This window comes from Oncorhynchus clarkii, chromosome 12, assembly GCF_045791955.1.
Source record: "Oncorhynchus clarkii lewisi isolate Uvic-CL-2024 chromosome 12, UVic_Ocla_1.0, whole genome shotgun sequence".
Lineage (NCBI taxonomy): Eukaryota > Metazoa > Chordata > Actinopteri > Salmoniformes > Salmonidae > Oncorhynchus > Oncorhynchus clarkii.
Window position 1 is genome coordinate 90,957,608 of NC_092158.1, and position 25,374 is coordinate 90,982,981.

At 46.1% G+C, this 25,374-nt stretch overlaps 1 protein-coding gene across 3 annotated transcripts in view; it reads left to right on the top strand.

The window, feature by feature from the left end:
• The window catches only part of LOC139421639 (periplakin-like), a 44,153-nt gene extending 21,295 nt beyond the window's left edge, over positions 1–22,858 (top strand). Inside the window, exons 8-22 of one of the 3 annotated variants that reach the window (XM_071172706.1) lie at positions 1,303–1,410; positions 1,864–1,959; positions 2,737–2,859; positions 3,951–4,097; positions 6,680–6,831; positions 7,884–7,987; positions 10,489–10,646; positions 10,896–11,074; positions 11,457–11,595; positions 11,855–12,048; positions 15,753–15,903; positions 18,018–18,101; positions 18,291–18,407; positions 19,342–19,434; positions 19,586–22,858. In XM_071172706.1, coding sequence (XP_071028807.1) covers positions 1,303–1,410; positions 1,864–1,959; positions 2,737–2,859; positions 3,951–4,097; positions 6,680–6,831; positions 7,884–7,987; positions 10,489–10,646; positions 10,896–11,074; positions 11,457–11,595; positions 11,855–12,048; positions 15,753–15,903; positions 18,018–18,101; positions 18,291–18,407; positions 19,342–19,434; positions 19,586–22,252 — 4,512 coding nt within the window. In that variant the 3' untranslated portion in view covers positions 22,253–22,858. Of the gene's footprint in view, positions 1–1,302; positions 1,411–1,863; positions 1,960–2,378; positions 2,403–2,446; positions 2,466–2,736; positions 2,860–3,950; positions 4,098–6,679; positions 6,832–7,883; positions 7,988–10,488; positions 10,647–10,895; positions 11,075–11,456; positions 11,596–11,854; positions 12,049–15,752; positions 15,904–18,017; positions 18,102–18,290; positions 18,408–19,341; positions 19,435–19,585 lie in introns of those variants that run through there. The other 2 variants (XM_071172710.1, XM_071172709.1) reach the window with 2 other exon arrangements.
• The last annotated feature ends 2,516 nt before the right edge of the window (positions 22,859–25,374 follow it).

Below are 25,374 nucleotides of genomic sequence, written 5' to 3' on the forward strand. Positions count from 1 at the left end.
TTATCTGACACCTGATCCTGCATGTTATCTGACACCTGATCCTACATGTTATCTGACACCTGATCCTACATGTTACGTGACACCTGATCCTACATGTTACGTGACACCTGATCCTGCATGTTATCTGACACCTGATCCTACATGTTATCTGACACCTGATCCTACATGTTACGTGACACCTGATCCTGCATGTTATCTGACACCTGATCCTACGTGTTATCTGACACCTGATCCTACATGTTACGTGACACCTGATCCTGCATGTTATCTGACACCTGATCCTACATGTTATCTGACACCTGATCCTGCATGTTATCTGACACCTGATCCTGCATGTTATCTGACACCTGATCCTACATGTTATCTGACACCTGATCCTACATGTTATCTGACACCAAATCCTTCATGTTATCTGACACCTGATCCTACATGTTATCTGACACCTGATCCTACATGTTACGTGACACCTGATCCTGCATGTTATCTGACACCTGATCCTGCATGTTATCTGACACCTGATCCTGCATGTTATCTGACACCTGATCCTACATGTTATCTGACACCTGATCCTACATGTTACGTGACACCTGATCCTACATGTTACGTGACACCTGATCCTGCATGTTATCTGACACCTGATCCTACATGTTATCTGACACCTGATCCTACATGTTACGTGACACCTGATCCTGCATGTTATCTGACACCTGATCCTACATGTTATCTGACACCTGATCCTACATGTTACGTGACACCTGATCCTGCATGTTATCTGACACCTGATCCTACATGTTATCTGACACCTGATCCTGCATGTTATCTGACACCTGATCCTGCATGTTATCTGACACCTGATCCTACATGTTATCTGACACCTGATCCTACATGTTATCTGACACCAGATCCTTCATATTATCTGACACCTGATCCTACATGTTATATGACACCTGATCCTGCATGTTATCTGACACCTGATCCTGCATGTTATCTGACACCTGATCCTGCATGTTATCTGACACCTGATCCTGCATGTTATCTGACACCTGATCCTACATGTTATCTGACACCTGATCCTACATGTTACGTGACACCTGATCCTGCATGTTATCTGACACCTGATCCTACATGTTACGTGACACATGATCCTACATGTTACGTTACACCGGATCCTACATGTTATCTGACACCTGATCCTACATGTTACGTGACACCTGATCCTACATGTTACGTGACACCTGATCCTACATGTACGTGTGTTGGAACATAAAGAGAGACTTGTATCTCTTTTAAATCTCCCACCAGAACTTCATCAGTAAGTGTCTGGAGTCCAAGGAGGCCACTGTCACCAAGCTGAATGATGATGGAGATAAACTCATCGCTGCCAACCATCCTGGCAAGAATGTTATTGAGGTACACACATACACACACACACACACACACATATATACACACACACACACACACACACACACACATACACACATCTCCACTGACCATCCTGGGATGAATGTTATTGAGGTGTACACACACACACACACACACACACACACACTCACACACAGACACAGACACAGACACAGACACACACATACACACATCTCTACTGACCATCCTGGGATGAATGTCATTGAGGTACACTTCATTTATCCTCTATCATTCTACTATTGGGGCGAATCCTAACTTCAACTTTAGTCAATGTTGACTTAAGTCATGCATTGATGTCAATGGGAGACAAAGGTCAAATCAGACTATTTTAGTGTAAGTTAGGATTCACCCCTACTGAGATTAAAATCCTCAAAAATGAATGTGAATGAAAAGCAGCAAACAGACAGTGATGTAACGGAACTCAACTCCACCTGTCAGGCTCATATGGAGGCTGTGCATGCAGACTGGAAGGAGTACCTGAACCTGCTCATCTGTGAGGAGAACCACCTGAAACACATGGACGAATACCACAAGGTGATTAGTATACTATACCCTGACCTGACCTGACCTTAACCCTGATACCACCTGAAACACATGGACGAATACCACAAGGTGATTAGTATACTATACCCTGACCTGACCTGACCTTAACCCTGATACCACCTGAAACACATGGACGAATACCACAAGGTGATTAGTATACTATACCCTGACCTGACCTGACCTTAACCCTGATACCACCTGAAACACATGGACGAATACCACAAGGTGATTAGTATACCCTGACCTTAACCCTGATACCACCTGAAACACATGGACGAATACCACAAGGTGATTAGTATACTATAACCTGACCTGACCTTAACCCTGATACCACCTGAAACACATGGACGAATACCACAAGGTGATTAGTATACTATAACCTGACCTGACCTTAACCCTGATACCACCTGAAACACATGGACGAATACCACAAGGTGATTAGTATACCCTGACCTTAACCCTGATACCACTTGAAACACATGGACGAATACCACAAGGTGAGTCACAGCAACAAGTATTCAGAAAGCATCAGTTGAAGAAATCCTGAATGTTTGAACAGGGTCATTAGATGTTGACAGGCTTGTGTACCAGCATGTGTTGTGCAAAGCAACAGCTTCTGAGTTACAGACTTGTCGTGGTACGTAAACAGATTTGGTTCAGGCAGAGACCGACTGGCTGCCGGTCGAACTTCGTGTAAATAAACCGTAACTGCTTTCAGTGATGTTGTGTGTTCAGTGTTTTTCCTGCCGGTGTCTGTTTTCTCTCCAGTTCCACAAAGAGGCCCGGGACACCCAGGACCTTCTTAAGAGAATGGACAAAGAGGTGGACCAGAAGTACAAACCAGAGTTCAAGGACATGTACCAGATGGAGAGCCTCATCAGAGACCTGGACGTGAGTGGGCTTTACAACTACAGTGTTTTACTAGCAGTGGGCTTTACACTACCGTAGTTTACTGAGAGTGGGCTTTACACTACTGTAGTTTACTGAGAGTGGGCTTTACACTACTGTAGTTTACTGAGAGTGGGCTTTACACTACCGTAGTTTACTGAGAGTGGGCTTTACACTACTGTAGTTTACTGAGAGTGGGCTTACACTACCGTAGTTTACTGAGAGTGGGCTTTACACTACTGTAGTTTACTGAGAGTGGGCTTTACACTACTGTAGTTTACTGAGAGTGGGCTTTACACTACCGTAGTTTACTAACAGTGGGCTTTACACTACCGTAGTTTACTAACAGTGGGCTTTACACTACCGTAGTTTACTGAGAGTGGGCTTTACACTACTGTAGTTTACTGAGAGTGGGCTTTACACTACCGTAGTTTACTGAGAGTGGGCTTTACACTACCGTAGTTTACTGAGAGTGGTCTTTACACTACCGTAGTTTACTGAGAGTGGGCTTTACACTACTGTAGTTTACTAACAGTGGGCTTTACACTACCGTAGTTTACTGAGAGTGGGCTTTACACTACCGTAGTTTACTAGCAGTGGTCTTTACACTACCGTCGTTTACTGAGAGTGGGCTTTACACTACCGTAGTTTACTGAGAGTGGGCTTTACACTACCGTAGTTTACTGAGAGTGGTCTTTATACTACCGTCGTTTACTGAGAGTGGGCTTTACACTACCGTAGTTTACTGAGAGTGGGCTTTACACTACCGTAGTTTACTGAGAGTGGGCTTTACACTACCGTAGTTTACTAGCAGTGGGCTTTACACTACCGTAGTTTACTAACAGTGAGTTCTACACTACCGTAGTTTACTACAGGTCTGGGGGACAGATCTGTGTCTGCTTCAGTCAAACAATGACAAGCTGTTGGATAAAGCAGAGACAATTCTTTGGTCTGTCAGTTCTGTCTGCTTATCAGGCTGGTTTCTAAACTCCTAACTCAATCAAGAACATTTACATTTTGCCAAATGATTTAGCCTTAGAACTATAAATCCAAAATGCTCTTTAAAAAAAATTGTGTGTGTGTGTGTGGTGCAGGACCAGGCGAAGGCCATGGACCACTTTGATGAGCGTGTGAAGGCTCTGGAGAAGCGCAGTCTACAGGTTCTCCCCCTCCAGTTCCGCAGGAACACCCCTCAGAAGCTGCTCCCCGTCGAGGCGCTGTGTGAGTTCGACACTGACGAGGTAAACCTTTACACCTGGACACCTCCACTACTTTACCTCACCCTGTGTGTGACACTGATGAGGTAAACCTTTACACCTGGACACCTCCACTACTTTACCTCACCCTGTGTGTGAGAGACACTGACGAGGTAAACCTGGATATGCCACCACCCTACTCTAGTTTCAGACTGATACCTTGTCCACCCTACTCTAGTTTCAGACTGATACCTTGTCCACCATGCTCTAGTTTCAGACTGATACCTTGTCCACCCTACTCTAGTTTCAGACTGATACCTTGTCCACCCTACTCTAGTTTCAGACTGATACCTTGTCCACCCTACTCTAGTTTCAGACTGATACCTTGTCCACCCTACTCTAGTTTCAGACTGATACCTTGTCCACCCTACTCTAGTTTCAGACTGATACCTTGTCCACCCTACTCTAGTTTCAGACTGATACCTTGTCCACCCTACTCTAGTTTCAGACTGATACCTTGTCCACCCTACTCTAGTTTCAGACTGATACCTTGTCCACCCTACTCTAGTTTCAGACTGATACCTTGTCCACCCTACTCTAGTTTCAGACTGATACCTTGTCCACCCTACTCTAGTTTCAGACTGATACCTTGTCCACCCTACTCTAGTTTCAGACTGATACCTTGTCCACCATGCTCTAGTTTCAGACTGATACCTTGTCCACCCTACTCTAGTTTCAGACTGATACCTTGTCCACCCTACTCTAGTTTCAGACTGATACCTTGTCCACCCTACTCTAGTTTCAGACTGATACCTTGTCCACCCTACTCTAGTTTCAGACTGATACCTTGTCCACCCTACTCTAGTTTCAGACTGATACCTTGTCCACCCTACTCTAGTTTCAGACTGATACCTTGTCCACCCTACTCTAGTTTCAGACTGATACCTTGTCCACCCTACTCTAGTTTCAGACTGATACCTTGTCCACCCTACTCTAGTTTCAGACTGATACCTTGTCCACCCTACTCTAGTTTCAGACTGATACCTTGTCCACCCTACTCTAGTTTCAGACTGATACCTTGTCCACCCTACTCTAGTTTCAGACTGATACCTTGTCCACCCTACTCTAGTTTCAGACTGATACCTTGTCCACCCTACTCTAGTTTCAGACTGATACCTTGTCCACCCTACTCTAGTTTCAGACTGATACCTTGTCCACCCTACTCTAGTTTCAGACTGATACCTTGTCCACCATGCTCTAGTTTCAGACTGATGCTCCTCCACACACACGCTTCTTCATGACAATCATTCTAGCTTTTCTCTCTTCTTTTGTCTCCTCCCCTTCTCTCCTCCTTTCCCCCTTCTCTCCTTCCTCACTATCTCTCCCTTCTACCCCTCTCTCTCCTTCTTCCCCTCTCTCTCCTTCCTCACGATCCCTCCCTTCTACCCCTCTCTCTCCTTCTTCCCCTCTCTCTCCTTCCTCACTATCTCTCCCTTCTACCCCTCTCTCTCCTTCTTCCCCTCTCTCTCCTACTACCCCTCTCTCTCCTTCTACCCCCTCTCTCCTTCCTCACTATCTCTCCCTTCTACCCCTCTCTCTCCTTATTCCCCCTCTCTCCTTCTTCCCCGTCTCTCTTCATCTTCCCCCCCCCCCCCCCCCCCTGTCTCTCTCTCCTTTTCTGTCTCCAGTGATTCTCTAATCTCTATGTGCGGTGTGTTTTTCTGTTATCATGACTAAGCACGATCTGACTGCACCACATCTTCTCCTCTCTCCCCTGGTTCCTCCTCCTCTCATCCTCCTTCACTCTCACTCCTTTCATTTTATTCCCCTGAATGCGGTGCTGTGTTGTAATGTATTTAAATCCTTTAAGAGGCCTGTGCTCTCTGCATCTTATTTAAGCCTTCAGGGGATCAGCCACAGGCTGGGGGGGATTTAGGAGTGGATTTGGAGAGCTGGAAATGAGGGGGTGTGTGTGGCGCAGTCGAGAGAGCTCTTAAGATTTAGGAACAGGATCAAACGGTGAGGGGAAACACAGTGTTGTGTTATGATGTTTCCCCCCATATGACTGGTGAAAACAGTGAACTGTAATTTACTAACTAGGCCCTAGTGGTTCCCTGATCAGGTCATGTGGTCAGGACGTGTGGTCAGGTCATGTGGTCAGGTTATGTAGGTCATGTGGTCAGGTTATGTAGGTCATGTGGTCAGGTTATGTAGGTCATGTGGTCAGGTTATGTAGGTCATGTGGTCAGGTTATGTGGTCAGGTTATGTGGTCAGGTTGTGTGGTCAGGTCGTGTGGCCAGGTCGTGTGGTCAGGTCGTGTGGTCAGGTTATGTGGTCAGGTCATGTGGTCAGGTTATGTGGTCAGGTCGTGTGGTCAGGTCGTGTGGCCAGGTCGTGTGGCCAGGTCGTGTGGTCAGGTCGTGTGGCCAGGTCGTGTGGTCAGGTCGTGTGGTCAGGTCATGTGGCCAGGTCGTGTGGTCAGGTCGTGTGGTCAGGTCATGTGGTCAGGAAGAGCTAAGGGCCTTATCCAAAGTGGTTCAGTGAGTGAACCTCTATTTGTGTTCTGGTTCTTCCATACCAGATCAGTGAGTGAAACTCTGTGTGATGTTGTGGTTGTCCATCCCAGGGTCAGATCCTGCGTGGAGAGAGGTACACCCTCCTGAGTAACAAGGGGCCCAAGTGGGAGGTGAAGGACGCGGCCGGGCGTAAACTGACGGCTCCGGGGGCCTGCTTCATGGTCCCCCCCACAGACCCAGAGTCTGTCGCCGTCTCCAACAGGTAAGTGTGTTTGTTACGGGGTAGGGTGGAGAGGTGTGTGTTTGTTACGGGGGTAGGGTGGAGAGGTGTGTGTGTGTGTTACGGGGGTAGGGTGGAGAGGTGTGTGTGTGTGTGTGTGTGTTACGGGGGTAGGGTGGAGAGAGTGTGTGTGTTATGGGGGTAGGGTGGAGAGGTGTGTGTTTGTTACGGGGGTAGGGTGGAGAGGTGTGTGTGTGTGTTACGGGGGTAGGGTGGAGAGGTGTGTGTGTGTGTGTGTGTTACGGGGGTAGGGTGGAGAGAGTGTGTGTGTTATGGGGGTAGAGTGGAGAGGTGTGTGTGTGTTATGGGGGTAGGGTGGAGAGGTGTGTGTGTCTGTTACGGGGGTAGGGTGGAGAGGTGTGTGTGTGTGTGTGTGTGTGTTACGGGGGTAGGGTGGAGAGAGTGTGTGTGTTATGGGGGTAGGGTGGAGAGGTGTGTGTGTGTGTGTTACGGGGGTAGGGTGGAGAGGTGTGTGTGTGTTTGTTATGGGGGTAGGGTGTAGAGGTGTGTGTTTGTGTGTAACGGGGTCTGTTGTTTCCCGAGACGGTGTACTTGTACACTGTGTAACAGGGTCTGTTTCCCGAGACGGTGTACTTGTACACTGTGTAACAGGGTCTGTTGTTTCCTGGGACGGTGTACTTGTACACTGTGTAACAGGGCCTGTTGTTTCCCGAGACGGTGTACTTGTACACTGTGTAACAGGGTCTGTTGTTTCCTGGGACAGTGTGCTTGTACACTGTGTAACAGGGTCTGTTGTTTCCCGGGACGGTGTACTTGTACACTGTGTAACAGGGCCTGTTGTTTCCCGGGACGGTGTACTTGTACACTGTGTAACAGGGTCTGTTGTTTCCTGGGACGGTGTACTTGTACACTGTGTAACAAGGTCTGTTGTTTCTTGAGACGTTGTACTTGTACACTGTGTAACAGGGTCTGTTGTTTCCCGGGACGGTGTACTTGTACACTGTGTGACAGGGTCTGTTTCCCGAGACGGTGTACTTGTACACTGTGTAACAGGGTCTGTTGTGTGTTTCCAGTCTGGCCGGCCAGCAGAAGGGTATTAAGATGAAGGTGTCTGGCAGTAAGACCACCCTGGTCAAACGCCTGGAGGAACTGAAGAAAGACGGCTCCGCTGGCTCTGGTAGGTACTGTTATGTCATGGTATGTCGTGGTATTGTATGTTATGTCATGTTATGTCGTGTTATGGTATGTTATGTCATGGTATGTCGTGTTATGTCATGGTATGTCGTGTTATGGTATGTCATGGTATGGTATGTTATGGTATGTTATGTCATGGTATGTCGTGTTATGTCATGGTATGTTATGGTATGTTATGTCATGGTATGTTATGGTATGTCATGGTATGTCATGGTATGTCATGGTATGTCATGTCATGGTATGTCCATGTCTCAATCTCTGAATGCTCGGCTATGGAAAGCCAACTGACATTTAACTTCTGAGGTGCTGACCTGTTGCTACCCTCTATAACAGGCGTCTCTAGACCTGTTGCTACCCTCTATAACAGGCGTCTCCAGACCTGTTGCTACCCTCTATAACAGGCGTCTCCAGACTTTTATAGCATGAGCTCCTTTAAAAAAAATGAAACATGTCGCAAGCAACTCTTTAAAAATAAATGTATTTATAGCTTTTAAATAGGAACATTCTTCTCCTCTACCCGGCAACTCTTCCCCCGGGTTCCTTGCTGTATAAAAGATGTCAATATACCTGGTAAAATAATGGTTCATAAACAGTCATCAACACGACAGCCCCACAAAATTTTCCTTTTTTTTTCCTTCTCCTGGTTTTGACTCCGTTTTTAACTCTCAATAGTACAACTGTTCATAGAGAAACAGCAACTGAATGTTCTGAGTCCACGTCTGTGCTTAAATCACATCAGAAGACCTTCAGACCTAAACATAACGCTTTTTGATTTTTGAGTGTAATTCCCCTTTAATTGCGCATCGAGCCAGAGAGAGATGTGTCGCTGTAGTGATGTTTCTGTCAGGACGACTGCAGCTCGCGTCATGGCAGAGTTTGTAAAACAATGACCATCCAATTGATGTAAATAATCATGACTGTTCTGTCAGGTAAGCCTACTTCACAGTTAACATTTAATTGACCAGGTTATTGGGGAAAGTCTTTCTGTCTCTGCCGCTCTGACATTTCAGAACCAGGGTCTGTAGTAAACGCCTCTTGCACTGAGATTCAGTGCCTTAGATCGCTGCGCCACTCAGGAGCCCAACTACATGGTGAGCTACTCATAGGTGGGCTGTGAGCTGCTGGTAGATGTCCATCCACCTATTGGAGAGCCCTGATCTATAACCACTGTGATTATTATCTCACCCTGTTCAGACGGTCATAGATGACCAACATCTTGAAGAACCATCTGGCCTTAATGGCCGTATACTCCTTATAATCACCACCCGGCACAACCAGAAAGAGGACTGGTCAACCCCTCAGAGCCTGGTTCCTCTCTACCCGGCACAACCAGAAAGAGGACTGGTCCACCCCTCAGAGCCTGGTTCCTCTCTACCCAGCACAACCAGAAAGAGGACTGGTTAACCCCTCTGAGCCTGGTTCCTCTCTACCCAGCACAACCAGAAAGAGGACTGGTCAACCCCTCAGAGCCTGGTTCCTCTCTACCCAGCACAACCAGAAAGAGGACTGGTCCACCCCTCAGAGCCTGGTTCCTCTCTACCCAGCACAACCAGAAAGAGGACTGGTCAACCCCTCAGAGCCTGGTTCCTCTCTACCCGGCACAACCAGAAAGAGGACTGGTCCACCCCTCAGAGCCTGGTTCCTCTCTACCCGGCACAACCAGAAAGAGGACTGGTCCACCCCTCAGAGCCTGGTTCCTCTCTACCCGGCACAACCAGGAAGAGGACTGGTCCACCCCTCAGAGCCTGGTTCCTCTCTACCCGGCACAACCAGAAAGAGGACTGGTCAATCCCTCAGAGCCTGGTTCCTCTCTACCCAGCACAACCAGAAAGAGGACTGGTCCACCCCTCAGAGCCTGGTTCCTCTCCAGGTTTCTTCCTAGGTTCCTACCCTTTCTAGGACGTTGTTCCTAGCCAGCGTGCTTCTACAGCTACAGAGTTTCTGTATAAGGACTTTGTGACACCTGCTGGTGTAAAAAGCACTTTATAAATAAATGGGATTGGTTGGTTTCCATGTCATGTGACTACTGCAGTTAATCACTAGAGATGCAGCTTGTAATGATTTGTAGGCCAGTGTGATTGGTTGGTTTCCATGTCATGTGACTACTGCAGTTAATCACTAGAGATGCAGCTTGCAATGATTTGTAAGGCCAGTGTGATTGTCTGATTTGTGAATGTGATGTTATGTTATGAGTGTCTGATTCTATATTGTGTGTGTAGTCGTATCTGATTATGTGTATGTTATTTTGGTGTGTGTGTGTGTGATTTGATTGTGTATGGATGTTGTGATTGTTGAGTCTGTGTGTTATTTTGGTGTGTGATTGATTGATTGATTGTCTATGGATGTTGTGATTGAGTCTGTGTGTGTGTTATTTTGGTGTGTGTATGATTTGATTGTGTATTGATGTTGTGATTATTGAGTCTGGTTGTATAAGATTTGTTGTGTGTGTTATTTTGGTGATTGATTGACTGATGAATATTATAGACAAGGAGGAGCAGCAGTGTCGCCAGCTGATGGCCGGTCTGGACAAGGTGACCAGTGATCTGGACAAACAGGAGAAGGCCATCTACTCTCGAGTACGCCCCCCTCTGGAGCAGACCAGGCCGCTGCAGGACAGCGCTGACCGTCTGCAGGACGTCAAGGTAGTTCCTCGTTTTTCTCCTTTCTCTGCACAGAGGGTGTAGAGCGGTAGAGATGCTTTTCCTCCTCCTACTCTTCTCCTGTCCTCCTATTTAGACTAGAATCCTTTCGATACAGTTTTCAAACCCATTTAATCCTACCAAAGAAAGTCTTGAGAGAGTTGTTTTATGCTTATCGAGGAAGTACTATTAGTTAGTTCCTTGAAGTGTACACTTTTTTTTTTAAATGCTTATCCCATATTCTTCCACCAGGACATTGCGGCCGTGGTTCGTAAGATCGAGCCGGAGAAGTCGTCCAAGGTGAGGGAGGCTGAGAAGTTCCTGACCTCTAACCCTAAATGTGCCAGCGCCCCTCAGCTGAACGGCAAGGTGAACGAGGCCAACAACAAATACGACAAGATCAACCTGCTGCTCAAGTGCTCCGAGGACAAGTGAGTAGCTTTTTGTACTTGTTAGTAGAGATGGTAGTAGTTAGACAAAACTCAGGACCAGGGTGGCAGGGTAGCCTAGTGGTTAGAGTGTTGGACTAGTAACCGAAAGGTTGCAAGTTCAAACCCCCGAGCTGACAAGGTACAAATCTGTTGTTCTGCCCCTGAACAGGCAGGCTACGACAACCCACTGTTCCTAGGCCGTCATTGAAAATAAGAATTTGTTCTTAACTGACTTGCCTAGTTAAATAAAGGTTAAAAATAAATAAAAAATGAGTTGTCCTGTTTTACTAGGATGACTAACCTGTATGACACTATTTAAACACATTTTAAATGTCATTTTAATCTAATGTAATTTAACCCATATCATGTGTTTTGTTTACAGGCTTCAGAATTCCAACCGCCTGGAGAACTCCCTTCAAAACGGGAAATCTTTATTGTCCAGCTACGAGAACAAGCTGGTCAGGGAGGAAGTCGCCCCAGCAGACATCTCATCTCTGGAGAAGACACAGCGTCAACTGGCTGTAAGATGGCTGCCCTCTGATCGCTCGTTTATTCTCATCAGGATTCATGTTTAGATCCAAATGGATCTTCTCCACAAAGGAAATGTTTTGTATCAGTACAGATACCAAAGACCGAAGCATATTTACTAATGACATACAGTATAAATGTATGATGAGCTGGAAGGTCTGAGCTACACACTCATATCTCAACTTTGTCCCGGTTGGGGCAGAACTTCCCCCCCCAAACACACAATTCAACCTCCACTTCCTCTCCCGACAGGATATTGCATCAGAGCTGAAGACCAAGAGGTCCGCGGTGACGGAGACGGAAGCTAACCTGCGTGCGGCCAAAGGCAGCTGTGACACCATGGCAACCAAGCTGCAGGAGCACTGCCCCGACATCGAGAGGCAGGAGGGCGAGGTCCGGAGACTTAACAAACGCTACGACAACCTCAACAGGCAGATCGACGCCAGGTAAACGGGACTGACAGAACTGAGACTTCAAATGAATGATCAAATCAAATGTTATTGGTTGTTATTGGTTGCTATTGGTTGCTATTGGTTGCTATTGGTTGTTATTGGTCGCGGATGTTATCCTGGGTGTAGGGAAACGTCTGTGTTCGTCGCTCCAACAGTGCAGCGCTCCAACAGTGCAGCGCTCCAACAGTGCAGCGCTCCTACAGTGCAGCGCTCCTACAGTGCAGCGCTCCTACAGTGCAGCGCTCCTACAGTGCAGCGCTCCTACAGTGCAGCGCTCCTACAGTGCAGCGCTCCAACAGTGCAGCGCTCCAACAGTGCAATTGTAACAATACATGTAAATCTACAAAATACAAATGACAGGAATATAGAAATATTAGAACAAGACTGTCAGACTCTGGAATAGAAACATCTGTGTATAGGATGGTGTGTATAGACAGTAGTTATGTAGGATGGTGTTTATAGACAGTATAGACAGTAGTTATATATAGGATGGTGTGTATAGACAGTAGTTATATAGGATGGTGTGTATAGACAGTAGTTATATATAGGATGGTGTGTATAGACAGTAGTTATATATAGGATGGTGTGTATAGACAGTTGTTATATATAGGATGGTGTGTATAGACAGTAGTTATATAGGATGGTGTGTATAGACAGTAGTTATATAGGATGGTGTGTATAGACAGTAGTTAAAAAGGATGGTGTGTATAGACAGTAGTTATATAGGATGGTGTGTATAGACAGTAGTTATTTTAGGATGGTGTGTATAGACAGTAGTTATATTAGGATGGTGTGTATAGACAGTAGTTATATAGGATGGTGTGTACAGCAGTAGTTATATAGGATGAACCATGACTCTGTACCGTACACAAGGCAGCAGTAGTTATATAGGATGAACCATGACTCTGTACCGTACACAAGGCAGCAGTAGTTATATAGGATGAACCATGACTCTGTACCGTACACAAGGCAGCAGTAGTTATATAGGATGAACCATGACTCTGTACCGTACACAAGGCAGCAGTAGTTATATAGGATGAACCATGACTCTGTACCGTACACAAGGCAGCAGTAGTTATATAGGATGAACCATGACTCTGTACCGTACATAAGGCAGCAGTCTCTGGGGTGCAGTTGAACCCTGTGGCTGCGTTCCGATGTTCCACCCTTCTCCAGAACTCAAAACCATTGGATCGGTACACAAGTACGACTGGAGGGGAGTTCCCATTTCCATCATATTCCTTACACCAGTCCAATCCTTTTACATCCGTAAAGGGAAGTGTACGAGTGCACACTTCAGGGAGAAGGGTAGAGAATTGGAATGTGGTAACCTTTGACATCCCATAAATGATATTTGTGAGGTTAGAGGGCTGATTGAGCGTTGGTCGCCCTCGACGACTGGTAAAAAAAAAAGAGGGTTGAAGCCAAGATCAAGACTCGTCATAGCCAGACCTGGATTGTGATTTTACTATAATAGACGTCACATGACGTTGTGGTGTGGTGCGTTCATGTTGTGGTGTGTTACGTTCACGTTGTGGTGTGTTACGTTGTGGTGTGGGTGTGTTAGGTTCACGTTGTGGTGTGGTGTGTTAGGTTCACGTTGTGGTGTGTTACGTTGTGGTGTGGGTGTGTTAGGTTCACGTTGTGGTGTGTTAGGTTCACGTTGTGGTGTGTTAGGTTCACGTTGTGGTGTGTTACGTTGTGGTGTGGGTGTGTTAGGTTCACGTTGTGGTGTGTTAGGTTCACGTTGTGTTGTGGTGTGTTAGGTTCACGTTGTGGTGTGGTGTGTTAGGTTCACGTTGTGGTGTGTTACGTTGTGGTGTGGGTGTGTTAGGTTCACATTGTGTTGTGGTGTGTTAGGTTCACGTTGTGGTGTGGTGTGTTAGGTTCACGTTGTGGTGTGTTACGTTGTGGTGTGGGTGTGTTAGGTTCACGTTGTGGTGTGTTAGGTTCACGTTGTGTTGTGGTGTGTTAGGTTCACGTTGTGGTGTGGGTGTGTTAGGTTCACGTTGTGGTGTGTTACGTTGTGGTGTGGGTGTGTTAGGTTCACGTTGTGTTGTGGTGTGTTAGGTTCACGTTGTGTTGTGGTGTGTTAGGTTCACGTTGTGGTGTGGGTGTGTTACGTTCACGGTGTGGTGTGTTACGTTGTGGTGTGGGTGTGTTAGGTTCACGTTGTGGTGTGTTAGGTTCACGTTGTGGTGTGTTACGTTGTGGTGTGGGTGTGTTAGGTTCACGTTGTTTTGTGGTGTGTTAGGTTCACGTTGTGGTGTGTTAGGTTCACGTTGTGGTGTGGTGTGTTAGGTTCACGTTGTGGTGTGTTAGGTTCACGTTGTGGTGTGGTGTGTTAGGTTCACGTTGTGGTGTGTTACGTTCATGTTGTGTTGTGGTGTGTTAGGTTCACGTTGTGGTGTGTTACGTTCACGTTGTGGTGTGTTACGTTCATGTTGTGGTGTGTTACGTTCACGTTGTAGTGTGGTGTGTTACGTTCATGTTGTGGTGTGTTACGTTCACGGTGTGGTGTGTTACGTTCACGTTGTGGTGTGTTACGTTGTGTTGTGGTGTGTTACGTTCACGTTGTGGTGTGGTGTGTTACGTTCATGTTGTGGTGTGTTCACGTTGTGGTGTGTTGTGTTCACGTTGTGGTGTGTTGTGTTCACGTTGTGGTGTGTTACGTTCACGTTGTGGTGTGTTACGTTCACGTTGTGGTGTGTTACGTTCACGTTGTGGTGTGTTATGTTCACGTTGTGGTGTGTTACGTTCACGTTGTGGTGTGTTACGTTCACGTTGTGGTGTGGTACGTTCACGTTGTGGTGTGTTACGTTCATGTTGTGGTGTGTTACGTTCATGTTGTGGTGTGTTACGTTCACGTTGTGGTGTGGTGTGTTACGTTCATGTTGTGGTGTGTTACGTTCATGTTGTGGTGTGTTACATTCATGTTGTGTTGTGGTGTGTTACGTTCATGTTGTGGTGTGGTGTGTTACGTTCACGTTGTGGTGTGTTACGTTCACGTTGTGGTGTGTTACGTTCACGTTGTGGTGTGGTGTGTTACGTTCACGTTGTGGTGTGTTACGTTCACGGTGTGGTGTGTTACGTTCACGTTGTGGTGTGTTACGTTCACGTTGTAGTGTGGTGTGTTACGTTCATGTTGTGGTGTGTTACGTTCATGTTGTGGTGTGTTACGTTCACGGTGTGGTGTGTTACGTTCACGGTGTGGTGTGTTACGTTCATGTTGTGGTGTGTTACGTTCACGTTGTAGTGTGGTGTGTTACGTTCATGTTGTGGTGTGTTACGTTCACGGTGTGGTGTGTTACGTTCACGTTGTGGTGTGTTACGTTCACGTTGTAGTGTGGTGTGTTACGTTCATGTTGTGGTGTGTTACGTTCACGTTGTGGTGTGTTACGTTCATGTTGTGGTGTGTTACGTTCATGTTGTGGTGTGTTACGTTCATGTTGTGGTGTGGTGTGTTACGTTCACGTTGTGGTGCGTTACGTTCACGTTGTGGTGTGTTACGTTGTGGTGTGGTGTGTTACGTTCACGTTGTGGTGTGTTACGTTCACGTTGTGGTGTGTTACTTTGTGGTGTGTTACGTTGTGGTGTGTTACGTTCATGTTGTGTTGTGGTGTGATACGTTCATGTTGTCGTGTGATACGTTCATGTTGTGGTGTGATACGTTCATGTTGTGTTGTGGTGTGTTACAGAACTCAGAGCCTGCAGAGGGCTAAGACGTCGTACAGTAACTACCGCAGTGACTACGACAACCTGAACAACTGGCTGTCCCGCGTGCCAAACTATGAGCCAACTGAGAAAGACAACCTCAGTCAGGTGGAAACCAAGCTGGAAAACCAGAAGGTAGGTGGTTGATTTCTGATTGGTTAATGTTAGGATTGGGGGGAGGGAAGCTGATTTCTGATTGGTTAATGTTAGGATTGGGGGAGGGGAAGCTGATTTCTGATTGGTTAATGTTAGGATTGGGGGAGGGGAAGCTGATTTCTGATTGGTTAATGTTAGGATTGGGGGAGGGGAAGCTGATTTCTGATTGGTTCATGTTAGGATTGGGGGAGGGGAAGCTGATTTCTGATTGGTTAATGTTAGGATTGGGGGAGGGGAAGCTGATTTCTGATTGTCCCACTATTGGTTAATGTTAGGATTGGGGGAGGGGAAGCTGATTTCTGATTGGTTAATGTTAGGATTGGGGGAGGGGAAGCTGATTTCTGATTGGTTAATGTTAGGATTGGGGGAGGGGAAGCTGATTTCTGATTGTCCCACTATTGGTTAATGTTAGGATTGGGGGAGGGGAAGCTGATTTCTGATTGGTTAATGTTAGGATTGGGGGAGGGGAAGCTGATTTCTGATTGGTTAATGTTAGGATTGGGGGAGGGGAAGCTGATTTCTGATTGGTTCATGTTAGGATTGGGGGAGGGGAAGCTGATTTCTGATTGGTTAATGTTAGGATTGGGGGAGGGGAAGCTGATTTCTGATTGTCCCACTATTGGTTAATGTTAGGATTGGGGGAGGGGAAGCTGATTTCTGATTGGTTAATGTTAGGATTGGGGGAGGGGAAGCTGATTTCTGATTGGTTAATGTTAGGATTGGGGGAGGGGAAGCTGATTTCTGATTGGTTAATGTTAGGATTGGGGGAGGGGAAGCTGATTTCTGATTGGTTAATGTTAGGATTGGGGGAGGGGAAGCTGATTTCTGATTGGTTAATGTTAGGATTGGGGGAGGGGAAGCTGATTTCTGATTGGTTCATGTTAGGATTGGGGGAGGGGAAGCTGATTTCTGATTGGTTAATGTTAGGATTGGGGGAGGGGAAGCTGATTTCTGATTGTCCCACTATTGGTTAATGTTAGGATTGGGGGAGGGGAAGCTGATTTCTGATTGGTTAATGTTAGGATTGGGGGAGGGGAAGCTGATTTCTGATTGGTTAATGTTAGGATTGGGGGAGGGGAAGCTGATTTCTGATTGGTTAATGTTAGGATTGGGGGAGGGGAAGCTGATTTCTGATTGGTTAATGTTAGGATTGGGGGAGGGGAAGCTGATTTCTGATTGGTTAATGTTAGGATTGGGGGAGGGGAAGCTGATTTCTGATTGGTTAATGTTAGGATTGGGGGAGGGGAAGCTGATTTCTGATTGGTTCATGTTAGGATTGGGGGAGGGGAAGCTGATTTCTGATTGGTTAATGTTAGGATTGGGGGAGGGGAAGCTGATTTCTGATTGTCCCACTATTGGTTAATGTTAGGATTGGGGGAGGGGAAGCTGATTTCTGATTGGTTAATGTTAGGATTGGGGGAGGGGAAGCTGATTTCTGATTGGTTAATGTTAGGATTGGGGGAGGGGAAGCTGATTTCTGATTGGTTAATGTTAGGATTGGGGGAGGGGAAGCTGATTTCTGATTGTCCCACTATTGGTTAATGTTAGGATTGGGGGAGGGGAAGCTGATTTCTGATTGGTTAATGTTAGGATTGGGGGAGAGGAAGCTGATTTCTGATTGGTTAATGTTAGGATTGGGGGAGGGGAAGCTGATTTCTGATTGGTTAATGTTAGGATTGGGGGAGGGGAAGCTGATTTTAGTTAATGTTTTGCAACCCTGTCCTGAACTAAAACTAATGTTTCTATACCTCTAGTCAGTCCTCTACCTCTAATGGTCCTGTTATGTTTCTATAGTCAGTCCTCTACCTCTAATGGTCCTGTTATGTTTCTATAGTCAGTCCTCTACCTCTAATGATCCTGTTATGTTTCTATAGTCAGTCCTCTACCTCTAATGGTCCTGTTATGTTTCTATAGTCAGTCCTCTACCTCTAATGATCCTGTTATGTTTCTATAGTCAGTCTTCTACCTCTAATGGTCCTGTTATGTTTCTATAGTCAGTCCTCTACCTCTAATGGTCCTGTTATGTTTCCATACCTCTAGTCAAAGTCCTCTACCTCTAATGGTCTAAAATGTTGATTGCTGTGTTGTCACAGAACCTGCTCTCCGACATTAAAAAGAAGGAGTCTGAGTTGAACAACGTATCGAAGAATGCCCAACTTTACCAGCAAGCCGTCAAGGTAGGGGAATGAACACCGATCGACACATCCATTCTGATTACCGTCAAGGTAGGGGAATGAACACCGATCGACACATCCATTCTGATTACCTACGGCTAGGAGAAATGTATATGATTTGATGTAACACTTTCTCCTCATTTTTCTTCCTCTTCAATGAATAATTGATTTGACTCATTTGTGTTTTTGCAGGACTATGAGAATGATACTGAGAAGTTCAAGTCTCTTCTGGACCTTGAAGACGGGCTGGTCCCGCAGACCTACAAGAGAAGCAGACTGGAGTCCCCTGCACTCAGGGTCAAGGAAGAGGTAAGGAAGACTCCACTGTGGCCCAAATGGAACCCATTTACCTATTTAGTGCACTACTTTTGGACTCTGGTCATAAGGCCCTGGTCAAAAGTAGTGTACTATGTAGGGAATAGGGTGCATGGGCCCTGGTCAAAAGTAGTGTACTATGTAGGGAATAGGGTGCATGGGCCCTGGTCAAAAGTAGTGTACTATGTAGGGAATAGGGTGCATGGGCCCTGGTCAAAAGTAGTGTACTATGTAGGGAATAGGGTGCATGGGCCCTGGTCAAAAGTAGTGCACTATGTAGGTAATAGGGTGCATGGGCCCTGGTCAAAAGTAGTGCACTATATAGGGAATAGGGTACATGGGCCCTGGTCAAAAGTAGTGTACTATGTAGGGAATAGGGTGCCTGGGCCCTGGTCAAAAGTAGTGCACTATATAGGGAATAGGGTACATGGGCCCTGGTCAAAAGTAGTGCACTATGTAGGGAATAGGGTGCATGGGCCCTGGTCAAAAGTAGTGCACTATATAGGGAATAGGGTACATGGGCCCTGGTCAAAAGTAGTGCACTATATAGGGAATAGGGTGCATGGGCAGTAGTCCACTGATATGGAATATTGTGTAATGTGAGAGTCAGCTCTTGACTGTAACCTCAATGCATATTACACGTTGTAATGTGACACCTTTTGATACATTTTCAGGAAGTCTTTTGTACGACATCTTCTAATGAACATTCTGAAAATCAAATCTAATCAAATGTTATGTCACATGTGCCAAATACAACAGGTGTAGACATTACAGTGAAATGCTTACTTACAAGCCCTTAACCAACAATGCAGTTAAGAAAAATAAGTGTGAAGTAAAAAATAAAGATATAATTAAAGAGCAGCAGTATAAAAACAGTAGCAAATGATGCCTCTGGTTCCATACATTTTCATAATTTCCTTGTTGACAGGAATCTGCCATTGAAGCTAAATTCACCGAAGTGAATGCCGTGAACAAGCAAAGGATGGCGAATCTGCAGTTTGCACAAGGCCTTATGAATCAGGTGAGATACTCCTGAATGTTCAACAATCAATGTGGCATATCTTTATATAGATCCAAAAAAATTGAATTTAAATGTCACATCATTCTAAATAAACATGATTGCCATTAACTTCTAAAAACAATAACCTCAGCCTTCTCTCCCTCTCTCTCAGCAATCAGACGTGATCGTCAGCAACAATGTCCAACAAGTCAGATCTGCCGCTCCAGGAGAAGAAGCCTGGAGGATCGAGAGTCAACTGAAAGACGAGATTCAGAGGAGGGAGCAGCTGGAGAAGGATCTAGAGAAAATCCAGACGGACATCTACATGTTGGAGGGCCAGAAGCCGGAGGACACCGTCGTCAAGAAGGAGATCATCAAGAAGGTTCCGGATCCGACTCTGGTCGACGAGGTCCACAATGTCCGTCAGAAACTGTCAGACGAAACCCGGGTCACCCGGGCCATGGACAACGAGCTGGAGGCACTGAGGCTGAAGCTGCGTGGCATCGAAACAGAGATCAAAGAAGGAGCACAGCAGTACACCGTGAAGGAGGTGCTGCGTATCGAGAGGGACCGCGGCCAGGAGGAGGAGGTGAGGAGGCTCAGGGAGGAGCTGGAAGAACTGAGGAGGAGGAAGACCATCAAGGACAACGAGGTGATCCAGATCACCAAGCAGGTGACGCTCCTGGCACAGCAGAAGTCCAAGGAGCAGGAGGTGATCACAGAGGAGGAGGTGATTAAAGTGCAAAACGACCCGCAACTGGAGAACGAGTACCGCATCCTCTTGGACAGGAAGCAGAAAGAGCAGGAGGGCAGGAAGCAACTGGAGGACGAGCTGCGCTTCCTCCAGGACAAGCTCCGCAGGCTGGAGAAGGAGAAGTCCATGGCCGAGGAGAAGATCTCCATCAAGGAGGTGCTGAAGGTGGAGAAGGATATCGCCTTTGAGAGGGAGGTAGAGAATCTCAGGATGCAACATGAGGATGAGAAGGCCAAGCACCGGTCTTCCCAAAGGGAGCGCGCCGACCTCCAGAGGAAGATCTCCAGCCTAGAGGAGGAAAAGTCAAGGGTCATAGTTCAGGAGAAGGTGAGGGAGATCGTCAGGCCTGACCCCAAGGCTGAGGCTGAAGTGGCCAACCTACGCATGGAACTGGTGGAACACCAGAGGAGGTACAGAGACGCCGACCAGCAGCTGAAGTCCCACCAGGACGAGCTGAAAATGCTGAGAAACAGAGGTCCGCAGATCGAGATCAAGGAGATCATCAAGGAAGTCATCAAGTACAAGACGGACCCGCAGACCGAGAGGGAGCTGGAGAAACTTCGCAACGAGATTGTGGATAAGACGCACCAGACGGAGAAGTCAGAGATGGAGATCAGGCAGCTGAGGGACGAGATTCAGCGGTGGAAGGACACCAAGCCACAGGTGCAAATTAAAGAGGTGGTTAACGAGGTGCTGGAGTACAAAGAAAACCCCAAGACCAAGGAGGAGATTGAGATCCTGAAGAGGAAGCTGGCGGACGAGCAGAAGAAACGTCTGGACCTGGAGAGGGAGCGATCAGCTAATGAGGAGAAGATCCGGCTAAGGAAGATCGACCTGTCCCAGGTCAGAGAGAAGGTTGTCCAGCAGGAGGTGGTTAAGATGGAGGAGGACCCATTACTGAGGTCAGAGTGCAGCACCTTCACACAGAACATTAACAATGAACAGAGGCAGAGGGAGACCCTGAAAGAGGAGCTCTTCCAACTTCAGAAGCAGAAGGCCAACCTGGACGCACAGCTGGAGGAGCTGGAGCGAGAACGCCGAGCTCGGCGCGATGCAGAGCTGGAGATCCAGAGGCTGAGGGTCAGGCTGAACGAGATGGAGCTCAGGGACAAGGAGAACAGGGAGAGGGTCACAGTGAAACAGATGGTGGTTCTCCAGCAGGACCCCCAGCAAGAGAAAGAGCACTCCATCCTCAAGCTGCAGGTGGAGGAGGAGAGACACAAGCGCACCCTGCTGGAGAAGGAGCTGAACGTCCTGCTCCAGCAGCAGGTCACCCTGGAGAGGATGGTGGTGAAGGAGAAGGTGGTGCGCACCGAGACCATCCAGGTAGAGAAAGACCCGGAGGCTGAGCTGGAGATCGAGAAGATGACGAGGACGCTGGAACAGGAGAAGAGGAGGAGGCTCGAGCTGGACCAGGAGCTGGGCAGCCTCAAGTCCCGCCTGTCCGACATGGAGTTCACCAACACCAAGTCGTCCAAGGAGCTGGACTACATCCGCGACGAGAGCAGTCGCCTCCAGCAGGAGAACCAGAGGCTACAGAATGACATCCGCAGGCTGCAGTCCGAGATCCAGATCACCTCCACGGAGACCCGGAGCATCTCCAACTCGGCCCCCATGGAGAGCGGGAAGAACCTAGAGCTGAGGCTGGGCTCACTGCAGAGGGAGCTGGCCGAACTGAGGGCCATCACCAGCCAGAAGGATGATGAGATCGAGAAGCTACAGAAGAGCCTGTCAGCCATCCAGATCAAGAGGGAGCAGAGGGAGAGCCACCTGAGGAGATCCATCGTGGTCATCGACCCCGACTCGGGTAAGGAGATGAGGCCAGAGGAGGCCTACAAACTGGGGCTGATCGACTGGAAGATGTTTGTGAACCTCCAGAGCCAGGAGTGCGACTGGGAGGAGATCAGTGTCAAGGGCCCCAAGGGGGAGTCCTCGGTTCTCCACGACAGGAAGTCTGGGAAGAAGTTCTCCATTGAAGACGCCCTGAGGGCTGGGAACATCACCAACCGCCAGCTGCAGCAGTACCATGACAAGGAGATCACCATCCAGGAGTTCGGAGTCATGGTGTCGGGGAAGACCAAGTGAAAAAGAAACATCTGAACAAAACTACTTTATTTTTTAACCGTCTATGTTTCTGACGACCATGAGTTTGAAATGGGTTTCTTGATTTTGGATTTCACTAGATTTGAATCTTCCAAAAATGTTTTCATTCTGACGTACTTCATCTAACATTAAACAATATGTTAGTTTTATGTATACTTCCCTTCTCTCTCTCTCTCTCTACATTGTACTGTTATATTTATTTTCAAACACATAATACACTATAAATACACAAACTGGTGTTCTGGTTTTAAGTGAGGGTTGGTATGGCTGTGTTTATAGCCAGTCAAATGTTGTACAAGGGTTTTCTGTCTGTCCCTGGAATAAGCTTGTTAAACTACTTACACTGGGTACAGGGCTAGAGGTAGTACTTTAAATATATGTTTGTTTTGAACGTGGGGTTGAATTTACATACACAAGGATATGAACGGATATTGGTAATGTCGGTCTGTGGTGTGCTACTGTCAAACGGTCTCTCAGTTGTCCGGTTTAATGTCGGTCTGTGGTGTGCTACTGTCAAACGGTCTCTCAGTTGTCCTGTTTTTACACGTCTTACATAAGAAATTAAACAGTCAAACGATAAAGGGTAAACTTGTTGTGTGTTTCTTTAGAACATAGGCCAGTTCTAAACACTATAGATTTACAAAGATATATTGCTTATAGATAAGCAAGATAAATAATCCTTAGGCATTTGTTTCCGTACATGAAGCTCGTATTTATTGAAAGAAATATTACTGTACAGCTTCTCTTGAAAACCACCGTATTCCTGCTCATCTCAAGGACAGATCTGGTCATCGAGCCAATCAGTTACAAACAAATTGCTGAAGATAAGAGGATATGTTTGTAATGGTGAAAGAACAGTCCTCCCGCCAACAAAACCATCTTTAAACTTTATCACAGTAGGCTACAGTAGACTACAATAACATTAGGATACAGTAGGCTGCAATAACATTAGGATACAGTAGGCTGCAATAACATTAGGATACAGTAGGCTGCAATAACATTAGGATACAGTAGGCTGCAATAACATTAGGATACAGTAGGCTACAATAACAGTAGGCTACAATAACATTAGGATACAGTAGGCTGCAATAACATTAGGATACAGTAGGCTACAATAACATTAGGCTACAATAACAGTAGGCTACAATAACATTAGGATACAGTAAGCTACAATAACATTAGGATACAGTAAGCTACAATAACATTAGGATACAGTAGGCTACAATAACATTAGGCTACAATAACAGTAGGCTACAATAACATTAGGATACAGTAAGCTACAATAACATTAGGATACAGTCGGCTACAATAACATTAGGCTACATGAAGGTCATCGTTACCCATATAAAAACATACTATGGTCTAAATACTGCAGTGTTACTATATTTATATACTGTAGTATTCACTGTCGTGTTTTTGCGGGCATTACTGTAGTATACTGTAGTATTCACTGTCGTGTTTTTGCGGGCATTACTGTAGTCTTAACTCATGTGTTTTTGCAGACATGACTAGTATTTACTGTAGTGTTTTTGCAGACATGACTAGTATTTACTGTAGTGTTTTTGCAGACATGACTAGTATTTACTGTAGTGTTTTTGCAGACATGACTAGTATTTACTGTAGTGTTTTTGCAGACAACACTGTAGTATATTGAAGTAACACCTGCCGACTAGGGCTGAAATGGTACAACTACCAGACTACACCAGTTACTGAGGAGAACACCTCAACCAGAACACAAGACTCTACACCAGTTACTGTTTAATGAGGAGAACACCTCAACTAGAACACAAGACTCTACACCAGTTACTGTTTAATGAGGAGAACACCTCAACTAGAACACAAGACTCTACACCAGTTACTGTTTAATGAGGAGAACACCTCAACCAGAACACAAGACTCTACGCCAGTTACTGTTTAATGAGGAGAACACCTCAACTAGAACACAAGACTCTACACCAGTTACTGTTTAATGAGGAGAACACCTCAACCAGAACACAAGACTCTACACCAGTTACTGTTTAATGAGGAGAACACCTCAACTAGAACACAAGACTCTATACCAGTTACTGTTTAATGAGGAGAACACCTCAACTAGAACACAAGACTCTACACCAGTTACTGTTTAATGAGGAGAACACCTCAACTAGAACACAAGACTCTATACCAGTTACTGTTTAATGAGGAGAACACCTCAACCAGAACACAAGACTCTACACCAGTTACTGTTTAATGAGGAGAACACCTCAACTAGAACACAAGACTCTATACCAGTTACTGTTTAATGAGGAGAACACCTCAACTAGAACACAAGACTCTACACCAGTTACTGTTTAATGAGGAGAACACCTCAACTAGAACACAATATACACCAGTTACTGTTTAATGAGGAGAACACCTCAACCAGAACACAAGACTCTACACCAGTTACTGTTTAATGAGGAGAACACCTCAACTAGAACACAAGACTCTACACCAGTTACTGTTTAATGAGGAGAACACCTCAACTAGAACACAATATACACCAGTTACTGTTTAATGAGGAGAACACCTCAACCAGAACACAAGACTCTACACCAGTTACTGTTTAATGAGGAGAACACCTCAACCAGAACACAAGACTCTACACCAGTTACTGTTTAATGAGGAGAACACCTCAACTAGAACACAAGACTCTACACCAGTTACTGTTTAATGAGGAGAACACCTCAACTAGAACATAAGACACAGGTTGGTGACAGGCCACCTATTGAGTTGGGTCAACAGTTCTGAGCAATGCAACGGCCCAGACAACACCAGAAATATAAAAAGAATGTATTACAACTGTCACTTCTAAACGTTCGACCGGTTCTAGTCCCATTTAAGGGAAACGGTACAGAATCAGATGTGAAAAACAAACCAAGTTGATTAAAGCTTCGAGGTGTTGCTTGTTTGACACAGATAATGGTTATTAACAAGAGGACTCTAAAATCACCTCTTAGATCTGTTACTTCCACTAGATCGCTTCCTGAAGACCCAAAGAGGACTCTAAAATCACCTCTTAGATCTGTTACTTCCACTAGATCGCTTTCTGAAGACCCAAAGAGGACTCTAAAATCACCTCTTAG